This window comes from Gossypium arboreum, chromosome 13 (genome assembly GCF_025698485.1).
Source record: "Gossypium arboreum isolate Shixiya-1 chromosome 13, ASM2569848v2, whole genome shotgun sequence".
NCBI lineage: Eukaryota > Viridiplantae > Streptophyta > Magnoliopsida > Malvales > Malvaceae > Gossypium > Gossypium arboreum.
This window is the reverse complement of record NC_069082.1, coordinates 2,834,335-2,852,236: the sequence shown is the minus strand read 5'-3', so window position 1 is coordinate 2,852,236 and position 17,902 is coordinate 2,834,335. Positions and strand designations below refer to the sequence as shown.

Sequence of the window (17,902 nt, the reverse complement as noted above, 5' to 3'; positions counted from 1 at the left end):
ATTTTCATTTTTATTTTCAAATTCAATTACTTATGTTTCGAAATGGATAAGGTTAATTTGCCCATTTTCAGTAAAGGGATTGAAATGCATTCCACCCCTAGGGACAGGGGCTTCCCTGATACTTTTGCCAGGGAACCGATAAAAGAACAGCCGAGCTAACTAAAAAACCGTTTAAACCAGAATAAAGTTATAAAATGAATGCTTGAGTTATTATTTGTGTTTATTAATTATTATATATATTTTATGAATTTTCAATTGTTTTTAATTTTAAACCAAAAACTAATGGTTCGACTGCTAATCCAATTCTTACAAGCAGAATTATTGAGCATTTGAATAGAAATGTAACTCAATTTAGGAAACAACCAAGAAAATTGGCTCTAGCATTCACAGTCGCATTCAACTAAGCCCTGAAGTTTTAGAAACTATGTTAATGAAATTTAGGCCAAATACAATCAACAAAGAAAATCAAGCACAAGGGGAAGCTTCCAACAATTATCTCTCGAGTACATCGAGTTTTTATTATAACAAAAAAAAAAAAAAAAACAAAACATTACTTGATGATGCCAACAGGACATGACGCTCTTTTTATGCTTATATAAAGGCAACAACAATTGCCGACGTAAGAGAAAATCGGGGGAGAGAAGGAGGCTTTTACCAGTTTGGGGAAAACCATGTTTGTTTCACTAGCTTTCATTCAGCAGAATAAACAGTTCCTCATCTTTAATTGCTCCCTTCTCCATCACCCTTTCTAATGCACTTAATCCCCCCTCATCTGTAATTGAAGACTTTGCTCCTCTGCACAGTTTTGCCAAAATTAAAACCACTTTTACAAGAGATGAAAGTACTAAATATACTTTGATGCTATCATTTATTTGTCTGAAGTTGCAGTTTTCCCATGCAGCTTACCTTCTCAGTAGATGCTTTGCCAATGAGTTGTTCCCTAGCGCAACGCAATGGTGCAAAGGAGTCCTGCCGTGGAAGTCACGCATATTTATATCAGCACCAAACTGCAGCAGCAGCTCAAGCATCACACAGTTCCCACCTTGGCATGCCAGATGCAACAATGAACAACCTTGTAGACAGTTCCCTGGGTCATTAGAATCCTTGATTCTCTGACAGTCTAATGGATCATGCTGTTCCTTTTCCTCTTTCTGGCTCTCAAGAGACGAGTCTTGTGCATCAACAACATGGTGATACAACTCAATGCTAACAACATCATCAAAGGTTGTATTTACAATGTTGATCTCTGATATTGCAAGTAGACGATATACTTCTTGTATATTATCAGTCTTAACTGCTTGCCAGATGTTGGTCAAATTAGGAGGATCTCCAGGTTGTAGTGCATCTTTAATGATCAGCAATTTGTCTACATACTGGTTAGGAGAAGGAATAAAGGTAGGTTTTGTATTCGATATCACAGCTTCATATCATAATAGCATAAGAGGTGAAAGGCTCATCTAAACAGCATTTACATGGACATGAAGAGAAAGAAAGATCAACTAAATACCTTAGCATGAATGTATTTCTCTTTAAGGGAAATCACGTCTTTGGCACATGGTTTTGGTACTGATGTGCTTGTAGCCTTTGGTTCATCCACGCTGCAGTGAATTACATTAGCAGGAAATAGAAAGCAGATTATTGTATAAATCATCAGTTTCCTCAAACTCATTCTTTAGTAATGAAGAAATGGTTGATGTTCTTATTAACCTGGGGAAACTCTTACCTCTCATTCTTAAGGAGTAAACCTTCCCATATAGAGTTACAATAAGCATTGCCTAGAGTACAGAATAATTCCACAATTGAAGGTTCCCACACTTTGACATCTAATGTCAAAGATCTCACCTGCACAAACAAAAAGAGTAATCTTTTATTTAAGACTCTTAAAATGAACTCAATATCATGATATCAATTTACTTCTACCAGCCTCCTTCCTATTAACAGTTCTTCAAACATGTTGAAAACCAAATAAAGATTAAGAACTTCAAACTAATAACCAAGAAGACCATGAGGTGTTCTTTCTTTTCTTTGAAGAATAAATTGCACCTTTGAGATGTGTACACCAAGGTTACGGTGAACACCTGAGCATTCAATGCATAACAGTATGCCAAGATTAAGAGATGCCCAATCAGGTTCAACAGCACTGCACTCTGCACAAACATCATTTCCAGGAATTTTTCTGAGGAGTGAAGAGATGGGCTCTGCTCTATAGCCTGTTTGTTCAATCTCCGAAGTACCATGGCTATTAGGTGATGTAACATTAGGAGGAGGTCTGGGAATCTCCACATGCTTTTTTCAGATGCAGCCACAACAGACAACCAAAGCACTATTAGCAGCAATTTAATGAGAATTAGAGCATTTCATATCACTAAAAATGCAAAACTGTGGCTTTAAAAGCAGAAAAAAAAATAAAATAAAAGAACCTGCTGTTGGATATGAGAATTCAAAAGAGATACGATAACTGCAGTTATTTTATTAACCCAGTCCATTCTATCTACCCCATTTTCAGCCTGGCCAATCAGCGACAAAACATATCAACACAATCATCATCAAGAAAACATTGTTATAAAGTCACAAGGCTATGTGTCCTCTGTAAATCACCTGCAATGTGTAAGTTTTCAGTGGAGTTAAAATTCTGAAGCAAAGCCGTAAATCTGTGTCCTCTGTATCCAATTTTATTGTAGAAGCACGAAGATCGACAGTACTAGAGCCCAAAGTTCCTTCATTAAATGATAATGACCTACTATGCCTTGCACGGAATTTAGCAAATACACCACTACTGTCTCCAGCTGAACCAGTATGTTGATGGTGATAACCCTAGGAATAAAGCAGATAAACATCATGCTTCATCAAAATCATTTTTCAAATAGTTTTATAGTCAAACCAAGGATGAATGAAATGCTTCTTTCGTAGAACCAACTCTACTATGCATTCATTTCATGCTTGTTGGATTTCAGATCAATTCAAACATCTTCATATCCAAGCAAAGTGAAAATATAAATGTACATCAGGAGAGGACACTAAAACCAAATAGTCAATTAGGGGAGGAATGAACCACTAAAAAAATATTATGTGGGTTTTCAGGTTGCAAATGGGTACATAAACAATCCCATATATGTAAATATATTCATTCCTACAGTAACAATGGAAATAGCATCAAACATTAGATTCTTGGACCTAATAGTTTCTACCTGTGCAAACCCTGGAATCTTATTCCAAGATTCTTGGGATATTAAAAGCTACATTGAAAGGAACTGATAGACTAATTTGGAGAACTGTGCACGGCTAAACAGAGGATTATGTCAGCTATATGAGATAGACTAATTTAATGACCCAAACCCTCATGGCATTAGAATCATCGGGAACCTTGTCTGGTCAGAAAGCTTTGAGCACTGGTGGATCAGAAGGTTCTGTTATATTCAGCCAAGTTTCAAACGCTACCAGGATTGCCTCTACAGGACCCAGTGCTGAAATAGGTATTCTTTCACCGCTCACCATGTTGAAGAAGATTCAGCAACCTGGATTACAGATTCTAGAGCTTCAGACCACATGATAGGTGATGCATCATTGTTACAAGAATGCAGCTCAATTCACAAGAGTTGTACAGTCAAAATTGTCGTTGGGTCACTTACAAAGGTGACTGGTATTGTGAAAGTGACCATATCCAACACATTAACACTTCAAGCTGTCCTTTTGTTTCCAAAGTTAACATGCAACTGGCTGTGAATTAGTAAAGTTACTAGAGATTTGAAGTGTATTGCTAAGTTTTCCTCCTCTCATAGTCATTCGGGGAAGATGATTAGCAATGCCAAAGAGGTTGGAGGTCTCTATCAAATTAGGGCCAAGGATCCTCAAAAGGCTCAAACTCATTATTGTTAGAAATTGAGTGGGCAACCAAAAAGAAGAAAGATAGTGAAAATATCTTTCTTATCAAATTTAAGAATAATTTTCAAGCTATTTATACACATACAATAAGAAAAGAAAAAGAAATTAAATATTTTATGATTCCTAAATATAATCAATTAGCTAAAAAGTTACTTGTCTAATCTCTAAGAATTTGCTTAATCTGTTAATTATTCAACACTTCTCCTCAAGTTGGTGCATAAATATTACACATGGCCAACTTGCAAATCAAATTATGATATGTTCTGTTGTTGGGCCCTTTGGTTAATACGTCAGCTAACTGTCTGCCAGATGTCACATGGATTAGTCTCAAAGCTCCAGTAGTCAACCTTTTTTTGATAAAGTGTCGATCAATCTCAATGCGTTTTGTTCGATCATGTTGAATCGGATTTTGAGCAATACTGATGGCATCTTTGTTATCACAGTACAAGGATAATTTTTTTCTTCTAATAGTTTTAATTTATCCTGTAATTTTTGGAACCACAGAAGTTGACAAACACCTTGAGCCATTGTTCTATATTCTGCCCCTGCACTTGATCGAGCAATCACAATTTGTTTTTTGCTCCTCCCAGTGACTAGGTTTCCTCTAACAAGGTGCAATACCAAGATGTAGACCTCCTATCATATAGAGATTCTACCCAATCTACATTTCTATAGGCATTTATTTGGAGGTTACCATGTTTAGAGAAAAGGAGACCTTTTTCTTGGTGCAGACTTTAGATAGAATGCGAAAAACAGCCTGCATGTGGGATTTTCGAGAATCATGCATGAATTAGCTTACCAAGCTTATTGAATATGCTAAGTTGGGTCCAATGTGAATTAATCTCCCAACCAGGCTTTGGTATCTCTCCTTATCCACTGACTCTTCAGTCCCTGTTTGCAGCTTATAATTGCTCTCCATAGGCGATTCTGCTGGTTTACACCCCATTATACCAGTTACGAATGCAGATTGGGCTGGGTTACTAGACGATCGAAGATCAACATCAGGATATTGTAGACTTGTGGGAGGTAATCTTTTTAAGGCAGAATACAAAGTCATTGCTCAGGGAGTTTGTGAGCTTTTGTGGTTGAAAAAATTGCTTGAGGGATTAAGGCTGTCAGAAGGGAACAAACTGTCCTTATATTGTGATAACTGCCATCAATATTGCTCAAAAGTCAAAACCCAGTCCAACATGATCAAAAACAAAACATATTGAGATTGATAGGCACTTCATTAAAGAGAAGTTGACTACCAGTATTTTGAACTGAGTTCATGTGACATCTGACCGACAATTAGCCGATATCTTTACTAAGAGAGTCAACAACAGAACTTATCACAATTTGGTCTACAAGTTGGGCACGTGTGTATCTATGCACTGACTTGAGGGAGGGTGTTGACCATTGACTATTGATAGCCTTGTCAATCAAGGCTGATATGATTTCTTAGGGTTAAATTATCGAGATTTTATTTATCCTATTTATTTTGAAGATTGTATTTCCTTAAGTAGTTCAATATAGTTGTGAATATATACCCATGTAAATACTTGAATTAATACACAAGAAAATTATTCCAAAACCCTCAAATTATTATTTTCTCGTCAATTTCTTCAGTTATCTTTGTAGTGTAGTTATCTAGTTTATGAACAACCCAAATGAAGTATATCTAAAAGCAGTGTTCAAAATATTGAGATACCTAAAAATGACTCCAAAAAAAAGCTTATTTTTCAAAAAGAGGAATTAACAGGAGCATAGAATTTTTCATAGATGCTGATTGGGCATGATCTTTGATTGACTGGACGTTAACATCTGGGTACTGTTCCTACTTATGGGGAAACTTTGTCACACAAAAGAGCAAGAAAAATCTGTGGTTGCTCAAAGCAATGAGATTTTATTGACCCTAGTTCATGGAATCTATGAAGGAATGTAACTAAGGGAACTTTTAGAAGAACTTCATTTTCCAATTCAAAATCTCTATGAAGTTGTGACAATCGAGCAACAATTAATATTTCGAAAAGCCAATGCTTTATGACCGCATCAAGCATGGAGATTGGTCGACACAAAGAGTACATGTTTAAGTTGTATACACATGTACATGACAACAAACTAAACATATCCTTGCCAAATCCAAACCCATCCCTAGAGCTCAATTTGATGCGTATTTGTTCAAGCTGGAAATGATTAGCATTAGCTCTCAAGCTTGAGGGGAGTATGGAAATCTGGGATTCTTATTCCAAGGTTCTCTGGACTTGATAAGCTAAATTGGAGGGATTTAACAAACTAATTTGGAGGACTATATACAGCTATAGGGCAACAAGACCATACAAACATTTAATTTCCACTGCAATGCATCATCAATTTTGTCAAAACCATAAATTAGCTAGCATCAAAGCTAACTAGGTACAGGCATACCTCCCCTTCACCCATAATCATAGTTAAAGGACAAAATGCTCCAAGTTATATTACTAGACATGATCAATCAAGGATAATAATAAAATGTTAACACATACCATTGGTTTGATACCCTTATTTCTATAATAGTATAAACTTCCTCGACTATCAAGTACAAAGAACCTTCTTTTCCAATCTCCCCTCGAACTAGAACGTTTCAACAAATATCCTTGTTTGATTGTCTGGACCTGCAAAAAGAATGAAAAAGAATACTTCATTTCTCCAAGTAATAACATTGATGAAATAAACACGATGTTGATATGAAAATAGTAGCCCAAGTAAAAGATATGAAGATCAAGCACTCACCTCCCCTTCAATGGAGGACAACATGAGTGGTTCTACACTTTTGTCTAAATTCATGCCAACAACTTGAATAGAACCAGCATTTGTTGAAGGCTCTATGTTGTTAGAAACTCGTAAAGTATCTATCTCAGCTTGGGTCCTGAATTCTTGAATACGTTTTTCAAGCTTATCTTGTTCAACATTTGCTAATTCTTTTGATTGTTGAGCATAGGTCAATACCTGATACAATGTGCACATATGACAGAGATATGCATAAAACTTATGCATTTATTACATAGACATTTATATAACAAAAAGTAGAAATGCATGACTCCTGTTGCATCCAAAAGATGAAATTCTTAATTCAAATATCTCAAAGAAGGATTTGCGACGCAATTTATATCAAGATAAAGACAAATTCATATGCATCAGAGCAGACAAAATTTTGTTCTTTAACATGGTAAATCCCCAAAAAATATACACAAGATGACAATAATACAAAAGGAAGAAATTTCCAACAATCATAGATTCCTTTGACTATATGTCATTTTCTTCTTTCTAATATCATGGAGGGAACAACCCTTATTGAATAATTGATCGGTTAATTGGTTAGTAGTAATCAACACCATTTCATTTGTTTTGTTTCAAACCAAAAAGTGAAAAAGGTAAAACATTACCTGGTGAATAAATGGTTCCAACTGGCTCAATAAGTCATACCCCTATACGAAAGAGATCAATTATATTCAGTCCACATAAAACTAGCTCAACCTAGCAAAATTTTTGAGAAATATATATAAGAAAATACAAACCAGCTTAAAATATCTAAGATGGGCATCCATAATTGCACTTATAGATTCCAGAAACTCATACTTTTTTTTTGCTTCTATATTCATCAGAGCAGTTGCCTGTTTTCCTTAAACCACAAAGAAAAGTCACCAAATGAAGTACGGAATAAAATGGAAATACAATTTTAACATAAATAAATAGTGAAACTTGCTGCTGCAGTAAACATACTAAATCAAAGCGCCTTCTCTCAAAAGAAGATTTTGAATTTTGTAGATCCTGTCAAAACCAAAATCCAATCCAACCCAGAATACAAGCCATGTTAGTTTTATTATTGAAAAGACAGCTGTACTCTATAGATAACTTTAGAACTTAACAAGAAAATATGAGATGATGATGAAGACATGATATAATTTGAACAAAGAATGCCCTCATAGCAAAAACCAAGCTATAATTCCATGCTTTAATATAAGTGTTGAAAAATATGGAATGGACGAAGGAGTGTTTGAGCGAGTGCCCACTTTCTGATCAACTACAACAGTCGAGACTGTTTCCATATATGAGTTATTGGCAATTTATAAAATCAGATTTTAGGGTTGGGTTGTGTTGATACTGTGGAATGTATCTAACCTATCAATGAAGATCATAGCTCTTGAGGAAATATATATGGAGAATCGGATCTAATTGAATAATTCTTATCTAATCCCTTGGATCAAGGAAGTTGGATTGGATTGGATCGTTGAAGGCTTAGTTGCCAACAATCATTGTTTACATTATTTGTTATTATTATATTGTATTTAGCTTATTTAGTTGTTGTTTAATAGGTACTGTAATAAATCTTTTTACATTAGCAAGTCTTGAAATATTCTATATAATTTAGAGACTTGTATAGGTTATTGTATAGAGAGATATAACACTTAATCTGTTCAAGTGAGGAACTTCATTTCATTTTATGAGTGCATTGTGATTGTAAAATCTATTGTGTTGTGGTTTTACATGCTAAGTTCATAGGGGTGAATTTAGAGGTGAGCATATCATTTTTCAAGGTACAAAGGTGAGGAAATTGTCATGGGTGTGTGATAGATTTAGGATCACTTATTGCAAGTGTTGAAGATAGTGAATATTTCTCACTGAGCTAAGCTCTATAGACGTGAAAAAATCAAACAGGGTAAACAATCTTTGTTTCCCTTGATTATTCCTATTATCTCAGTGTTTGAAGGAGTGCCCACTCTCTTAGCCACCCCTTCCAAGCACATACATTGTGTTTCGGGCCAACAATAAGGAATTGATTTATTAGTTATATTGTCAGTTCTTGAAACAAAAATGTATTTACTTTTGGGGACCTAGATCAAATGTTCAAGAATTGCAACTAATACTTTTGTCATGCAGATAAAGTAGGAGTTGTTAGATACTGGAAACAACAGAAAGAACATCTAAGCAAAAAAGAACAGACTGTGTACTTCATTTGATCAAAGTAAGCAGAAAGAACAAATCAAACACGTAAAATTGTCAAGAAAAAGGCACAACAAATCATGATATATTGTTCAAAAACAGGGAGCTACAAACTAAAATGATATCGGACTCAATAGTTAAATGTACAAACTAGTGAACTAGATTCAGTATAGCAGAGAAAACTAGTGTGAGACTTATAGAGTATAGGATAAGAATGTCATCTTTGAGCCCTCTTAAAAACATGTGAAAGTTTAGTAATTACATAAGGAAAGAGCATACCTCTTCTAGTTCAACAACAATATCTCCTCGTGTATTCTTCTTCAGAGACACAAACTTTTCGCGTGCCTGGAAGTAAGAGATGATTTGGTGAAAAGCATTATATCTAAAAGGAATTAAATAGCATGGTAGTTTTAATGGTATTGTTTTGCTTGATTGTGGCTTTTCATAAAATTTTAAAGGAAAAATAGTTATTTAAAACTTCTACAAGACATATATTTGCATCACTTTTATATTCTTAGCACTTGCATTAGTAAATCCATTGGAGGACATATTTAGAGATGAGGCATCCCCATCAGTGTTTTGCCACATAATATTAAAGAAAGTAAATTAGCAGTATATTTGTTTTATGCAAGGAATATTCAGATTCCATAACACAGAAAACATGTCATCAAGTTGCTGACTAGGTTTTTATGTTTTTCATTTCTATTAGATAACACTTGACTTACAAGTATTCTTAGTAGTAGTAGTACATATAAATGTAGCATGTTTTTACCTAATAATTACTCAGTTCCAAAATTGAGAGAGAGAGAGTGAGAGAGAAGGAGATTCAAATTGCCATTAATATCCAATCATAATAATGACTTCACGCTAGAAAGGGAGCTTCCATTATCTTTAATACCTGATCATATACATATTTAGCTTTGCTAAACTGTTGACGAGACTCCTGCAAAAGACAGAGGATAAAAGCTATAAAGCAAATTAGGAAAGGAATAAAAAAAGGAAATTAGCTCAAGACTCTAAAATAGTTAGCAAGGAAGAAAAGTTACTAAAAATGTTGAACTTGTCAAAAATGAAAGCAAATATTATGTTTGCTCATTTGACTTATTAGCTGCCCCAAAGGTCCCACCATATAGATTGTTGTATTTTTATCTCTTAATGCATCTTACTCATATTTGTTTCCACAATTATGAACATTTAGATCCAATATTGTCCATGAATAGGATAAAAATATTGTAAATGTTTCTTGTTAAAAAGAACATCATGCCTCAACCATTCACTCTTCTTTTTATATGAGTGTCCTATACTTTCCTCAGATTATAAATTTCAGATTCCATGGGGATTATAGAGTTCTCCTAGAAAGTACTCCCATTTTCAAGATGGTAAGGAAAGAAAAGTGACACATCGATACATAGATAAAAGAATGGAAAAAAATATTTAGGCTAACAGTAAACTACATGGATGGATAGTGTGGCAATAGATAATAGAAAAAGCATAATATTCCCACTTTGATGAAAAAAAAGTGGAGGTGGGAAGACGAGAGAGAACATAATGCAAACCATAGAAGTAAAAAGACCACAAAAGAGTGATGTGCAGGGTTGTTTATAGTGGAAGAAATATTTCAGAGATTAGGCCCTCTCAAAATTGTTTCAAACACAACACATGAATACACTAAAGGAAACATGACAAGTAATTAATTAAGTTTGTGAAATGGACGCTTTAATTGCAATAGGAGCATTTAGTTTTATTTATTTATTATATCAGGTTTTACTAAGAGTTTTAGTTTTACTATATTAGGTTTTTGTTTCCTTCATAAACTCTAAGTTAGGAATTCTATTTTATGTCAATTAGGACTCTTTCCTTTGTTATTAACAGTCTATAAAAGGCTGCCAATATAAAATAAAGAGGGAAGCAATTATTCTATCAAAAGAAACGTTATTTTGAGAGGGGGTTCAGTCAAGGACGAATCTGCCTTTTGAGTAACCATAGGTCGAAGCAAGAATCCTTTCCCGTCTAGACCTGTGACTAGATCCTACGCCAAGGCGCATAACAACTTGGTATCAAAGCCAGCTTTCATGGGTGACGAAAAAACTTTGACAGCCAAGCTGGAGGCATTCATGGAACAAATGGCTACAAGGCAACAAGTATTAGAGGAGTAGGTGGAGATGTTATCTCTTTCGGTCCAAAAGACAATGAAAGGGGATTCAGAAAAAAATAATGAAGAACAAGGCAGCAATGGAGGCAAGAAAAGAAATTCAGATTCGCAACACGGTGGGGCCATGGTGCCACGATACTCTAAGATGGAATTTCCCACTTATGATGGGATTGGAGATCCTTTAGGATGGTTAAAAAGATGCGAAAATTTTTTTGGCAATCAACGGACCAACGAAGAAGACAAAGTCGGCCTAGCTTCATTCCATCTTTTAGGAGAGGCACAATTATGGTTTGATCAAATCGAATAAGAGGAGGCAAATCTGGATTGGGAACGCTTCAGAGAGTGTTGTCATATTAGGTTTGGGCCACCTATGAGTAATAACCCCTTAGGAGAACTTGCAAACTTGAGACAAACTGGGACGGTAGAAGAATATCAACGCCAATTTCAATCACTACTTGCTAGGACTACTGATCTTAAACCTCGACAACAAGTAAACCTTTTCTTCTTTGGATTGGTAGAGGAACTTAGAATTGATATTGAGATGCAACAACCGGGAAACCTTGGAGTTGCAATGAATATGGCTCGAGCTTTGGAACGTAAACAAAAAGTCTCTTCCAAGATGTTATCTCAAACCAATCTAAACTGGTCAACTTCCCAAAACATTGACAGCAATTCAATCATTCCAACAACTCAGAACATTGCAAAGGGAGGGGGACAAACAATAGAACCAACAGGGAACAACGGCAAAATAGGTTCTTTTGCACCATTTATTAAGAGATTGACACGGATAGAAATGGCGAAAAGAAGGGCTAAAGGGCTGTGTTATAATTGTGACGAGTCTTATTCCATGGGACACAAATGTAAAAGGTTATTTTGGATAGAAGTACTAGATGTTGAAGGCAAGCAAGATGATGATGAGATAGATGATTTTGGATAAGTTCTGAAGTTTATTTTGAATTTGAGCTTGAGGACAAGCTCAATTCCGAGAATGGGAGTAATGATATGGACACTTCAATTGCAATAGGAGTTTTTAGTTTTATTTATTTATTTATTATATCAGGTTTTACTAAGAGTTTTAGTTTTACTATATTAGGTTTTTGTTTCCTTCATAAACTCTAAGTTAGGAATTCTATTTTATGTCAATTAGGACTCTTTCATTTGTTATTAACAGTCTATAAAAGGCTACAATATGAAATAAAGAGGTAAGCAATTATTCTATCAAAAGAAACGTTATTTTGAGAGGGGGTTCAGTCAAGGACGAATCTGCATTTTTGAGTAACCATAGGTCGAAGCAAGAATTCTTTCTCGTCTAGGCCTGTGACTAGATCCTACGCCAAGGCGCATAACAGTTTGCTATAAATCCAAAGTGGTTGTTTAACAGAAAAAGTCCAACCTATGTCATCTACTGCACCTAGATCAAGTTTAAAGACATACAAAGAAAGCTAAAGGATTGCTTTGAAATCATTAACAACCCTGTTGGAAACACATAGAACAAGGTTTCAATGCAAAATCTCGAAAGGGGAAATGTTTCGCTCACTGTCTTGATTTCTGTTAAGTTTTTCAATAGAATTAAATCCACATTCATAGCCATTCAAAAGTGGGCTAGATAATGGCAATTTAAATTCCAAATTCATGAAAAAAAACAATGAATTTTACCTTTACATCTTGCAAATCAACAGTCATAAAGTGCATTAGCCGATCAACTAACAAGTGCTCCACCTGTAACAGGTATTCCAATCTCAGATACAAAATTGAGCATCTCAAACAGAACACCTAAAATAACTATTCTCTTAGGCATGTAGCACATTGTTAATATGGAATCTCAAATATAAAGTTTTCTATAATTAAATGCTTATTTGAAGTTATGCAACAAGTGGCCTCAAGATTACAGTTTTCGTGCACAACAAATATATTCAATGTCTACCAGTGCTATTATATATAAAAAGCAAGGCAATATAACCAATCGAACACAAAAGCATTTTTAGGGAAAATGAAGAATTTATAAAGTAATTACATATATATAAATTAACATGCTGAATACTTTTTTGAGTAAATATACAATCTCAACAGTGAATCCGCTTTTGCTAATGTCACAATACGGTTTGTACAGATACCATATGTACATGCACCGATAAGTCTTGAGCAATGACAAATTCAAAGGTCTTTTTTTTCTTGTCATATGGCAACTTATTTCCTTATTAAAGCTAGTTGAAGGAGTTCATACCACACATATACATTTTTCAATACAAGTTCCAAAGGTGCATGATATCTACCATCAAAAAGCTCACCTTCTAAATTAAGAATATTACACAAATTTGGGAGAAAAGGAGTTGATGCGATACATATACTTTTTTCAATACAAGTTCCAAAGGTGCATGATATCTACCATCCAAAAGCTCATCACTTCATTATATCCAGTCATAGTAAACTATAGAGATCTAAATAATTGTTATTAAGGTCTTCGTACAGATAACAAAAGCACCTCAAAGCATTTTCGATGAGGCCAATTTGTTCAAGCACGCAACTGGTGCGTCTATATGTGATTTCTTTTTAAAGATTTAAGAATAAAAGTGCCCTTTTGATTGAACTTCTCTTTAGTTTCTTTTATTTTCACTTTTTTCATTAGATATGCCTATACTAGTAAGAAACAGATAGTATCAAACTCTATACTTCTCAATATTCGAGTTTTCAACTGTAGACAGGGATAATAAGGAAATCATACAAATTGACTAATAAAAGAAATGTGTGCTGTAGCTAAACTAGACCACACTTTAAAGTTTATTTCATGTACATATATTGCTCTTTACTTCACTTAGGTTAGCACCCTTTCCGCGCCTTGCACTTGAGGCAATATAAGGGTTCTAGCGCTTAAATTATGCCTTATGTCTTTGACAATACTGATTTAGATATACCCAAAGCATAGAATACTATGTAACCATGTACAATCAAACAGGACAAAAAAAATATTGGCTAAGAAAATAAAATCTAATAAAATGTTGTTAGTAACAAAACATATACATTAGGAATAACATTAATAAGACAAAAGCTACTTGTCCAATATTCTTCAATTGGACAAGAAAGAATTGTATTCTTCTAATGGTAAATTGATACTCACTTGTGAAAGAAGCATCTCCTTGTAGTTAGCAAGCTCACGAAATGCATTGATGAACTTAGACACAATCGGTCCTACAAAAGGGAACCATGTAAAATTCCTTTGAGGTAGAATCTTTAATCTTTCAGCTAGATTATTCTATCCACAAGCAACTACATTATTTTTGAAGTCAGACAACTACATTATTTTTGAAGTCAGACATATTCTCCTATCCCTTTTTTTCTTTTTACATTTTAATTTTTGATACATAAAATTGTCTAAGACACAAAAAGGGGAAATATCAAGGGCACCATATTCTAGGAACCCAAATTATGTGATTGAATAAATCCTCCTCTATTTGTTGCGGGTCAAGTACTCCTTATGATGGGGGTATTTACACAAGTATTATATAGGGAAGTAGATGAACTCCCCCCCCCCAAAAAAAAAAAAAGTAGCATTAACTGATTCTCAAACAAAAAAGGGTGAAAAGATCACAACCTAACCTAACAATTGAATGATAAAATACCAATTCAAAATGGGAAGATGTTATAATATATCGACCCATGTAGCAGCTTAGTAGAATGAAGGGAATTAAAAAGTTGCCCCTAATAGTAAGTTGATGGAGACCATGGTATCCCATAATCTTCCAGCATGAAAAATCAACCACCAAATGAGATGTAGCCAACAAAAGTTCTAGTAAGAAAAAAAGTACAGATGAATCTGACAATTAAAAAAATAAAACTTAGACCACTTTCTACATCTCTTTTTAGAAAAAAACTCCACATGACGTATGTCATTGCCATTAAATCTCTTAAAAATAAGGTTCCAACCAAATGTAGAGCAAATATCATAATTTCAACGATCATCTAAATAAATATTTTGTTGGCACCATCAACACATTGTCATTGGGCTTAACGAAAAATCTTCCAAGTTCAACTTTGGGGCAGTTTCTATGGGTTTGAGGTTAGTCAAGTTATAAAGAACTCAAATCCTCCCAGCTTAACTAACACACCTGTAGCTTCTTTCCATAGCTAAACCAAAGAAATGAAAAAAAATTAAATAAATAAAGACACACACACACAAAAACGCTTCATTGGTCATTAAGTGTGGTAGAATAGGTTTTTCTTACATCCTCTAGGAAATAAGCATTCTGCGTATTCGCATCTGAATGACACAAAAAGATAACATTATATAAGCTTCTCATTACCATTGTACTAATCCATATAATTCAACCACAAATGTCTTCATACCATACATTCCACATTAGTCACACAACTTCATAAGAAATTACTGGAAAAATTTTTCCTAAAAGTCTAAAACCTCAAGTAATTCATCTCACTTTTAACTCCAAAATGGGGAGACATCTATTAGTGAACTACATAATATATTGAGGTAAGCAGGAGGGCTTAGATGTATTGGCTTATGCTCAAATCTTGCTCACACTCCAACCTAAGACCTCTCTTTTTAAATTAAACAAGGTCCAATTCAACGTGATGCTTCATGATCTAACATTCTGAATAAAGTGCATACTTCTAACTGTTCACCAAGTGATTTGGAGACTAACATCATCTACAACCCAATGGGATCTCCTAACATGTCTTTTCCTTATGTTTTAAATACATTATTCTATAGCAAGGATGAACACAAGGGGTTTTAATACATTATTCTATAGCAAGGATGAACACAAGGGGTTTTAATGTAAATCATACGATTTAAATGCAATTCCTATCCGATTGCATTTGTTCAATAAGCCAGAAAACATATTTTTCAAATAGATTTCGGCTTTCTATCATTTGTTCAACATAAATTTACTTGAGAAAAGTAGTCCATTAGTAAAAAATGCACGCAAATAAGCGAGTCAAATCGACATCTGTGTTTATATCCAGTAATTAAAAGAACCTGTAAAACTAGAACCCAAGTTATAGCAACGTAATCAAAATTGTTAACATTTATTTCTAAGAAACAACTGACATGATTGATGCTATAGTGCAAAGGTGAAATAAGAAGACACGTTGACTACCTCCAATGGAGACACTAATGGGATCATCTTGTCCACCACCAAAGGCTTCTAAAGAATCAGCAAAGCTATTGTCTCCATTAAATGCTTCTCCAAGAGCTGTCCTGCAAAAGAAATAGAGATAGATCCAAATAATAAATAAACATATATGTGCGTGTGTGCAGGCGCTTGCATGCATAGACAGATAGAGAGAGCGAGAGAGAGAGAGAGGGAGGGAGATATTAGGTAACCTTTCTTTATTTACAACTTAAACCACTGAAGTGTCCCTTTTTCTATTTTTCATGGGTTTTGGGTGATAAAATTAATCATATCCTATTTTTTATTGTAGCTGAAATTGTGTTGTAGTGGGGAACATAGGGCAAGTTCAAGTTTTGTATTAGATACCAAACATTTAACTCAAAGGCTTGCTACAAAGCTGATGCTTTTGCAGGTTGAACTCAGAGCACTCAGAATATGTTTTCAGTATCACGTGGAAGAGACGAGAAATGATAATCAAAAGGTACAAAACTAATACTAAAAATGAAAAAAAAAATCAATATTTTATATAAAAAAAACTTAGTATTAATAAAAATAACATAACCTCAATAAATTATGATTGACAATAATTAAATCCAAATGCTTCTATTAGTGATCATAGAAAGACAAAACTACGTACATAAACTTTTTACTTCCTTTGTATAGTGTTTGACAACGATCTTTCAACTCATTAGTCGTGTTCTCTAGAAATGATATCTGATCAATCAATCAACAAACGTATTAGAACCTTAATTTCATAAAATTTAAACAAAAAATAACAATAATCCTACACGATCATGAAAAATATTCAGGTATAGCAATACAAAAATAATAGCTAATTAGAGCAGATTCAACCGAATTTCGATTACCCAGTAAATACAAAACCCAATTAAACTGATTTGCATTCGATAGATTGAACCCATTATTTAGTAAATACAAAATCGATTGGAAATGATGTACATTCGATTGAATGGCTAAGAAATTAATTGAATTAAAAATATCAAATATAATTCTGAAGTTAAAAAAGAAAATGTACAAGAATGAAAATGTGAATGTTGGAGTTACTTGGTTTTGAAACATGGGGGAATCTTCTAGCTTGATAAAGTTCGCCATTGCTAATTTTCTTCTTTTATCTTTTGAAACTCAATAGCAACAAATCTCAGGTCAGTGTCTTGGATCCAAGAATGAAAATGTTGGAACTAAGAGAAGAAGGTAAAAACAACACTTGTCCCTGTTTAACAAAAGATCTTTTTTGGTGGAGCGCCACGGATTGAAAATCTATGCCAGTTAAAAATAATAAAAAAGGTTAAATATATCCCAACTTTTTTTTTATATTATATCCATTTTTTATATTAATATCTATTTTGTAGGAGTACAGATTAATTTTTAATTTTTATAGTATATATATTTATAATTTTAAAATATTAAATTAAATTTTTATAATTTTAAGAGGTTAAAATATAATTTTAATTTTATTAATTTAAAATTTTAAAAAGTCACTCAAATTTAATTAGTAATTTAATGGGCCCGGTCCATGTTTGTTCTTGCTAAAATCGTTATTATTTTTTATTGATGTGACAGATGAGCCATTTACACGCCGCCAATGAACTGCTATTTGCAACTTTTTTTTTTATTTTCTTTTTCATTTTAATTTTTTCTTTTCTTCTTGAAATTAATAAATTTTATAACCTTAAAAATTATAACTAGAGGTGTACATAGGCCGGGCAGGTTGGGTTCGGGTTAGGCCTACAAAAAATTTTAGGCCCATTTTCTAGGCCCTGGC

The 17,902-nt window shown here is 33.9% G+C and overlaps 1 protein-coding gene across 1 annotated transcript; it reads right to left on the bottom strand.

The window, feature by feature from the left end:
* Positions 1–350: 350 nt before the first annotated feature.
* On the bottom strand, positions 351–17,425 carry LOC108463898 (ADP-ribosylation factor GTPase-activating protein AGD4-like). Its single transcript, XM_017763890.2, has 19 exons — positions 17,185–17,425; positions 16,760–16,836; positions 16,108–16,208; positions 14,112–14,182; positions 12,653–12,715; positions 9,743–9,787; positions 9,124–9,189; positions 7,624–7,671; positions 7,419–7,514; positions 7,287–7,328; positions 6,634–6,849; positions 6,387–6,515; positions 2,599–2,814; positions 2,421–2,507; positions 2,044–2,286; positions 1,724–1,842; positions 1,508–1,598; positions 907–1,373; positions 351–795 (listed from the first exon to the last, which is right to left on the bottom strand). Exons 1-19 carry the CDS (start codon positions 17,230–17,232, stop codon positions 684–686), a joined length of 2,337 nt encoding a protein of 778 aa, XP_017619379.1. The 5' UTR covers positions 17,233–17,425; the 3' UTR covers positions 351–683.
* Between the last annotated feature and the right edge of the window lie 477 nt (positions 17,426–17,902).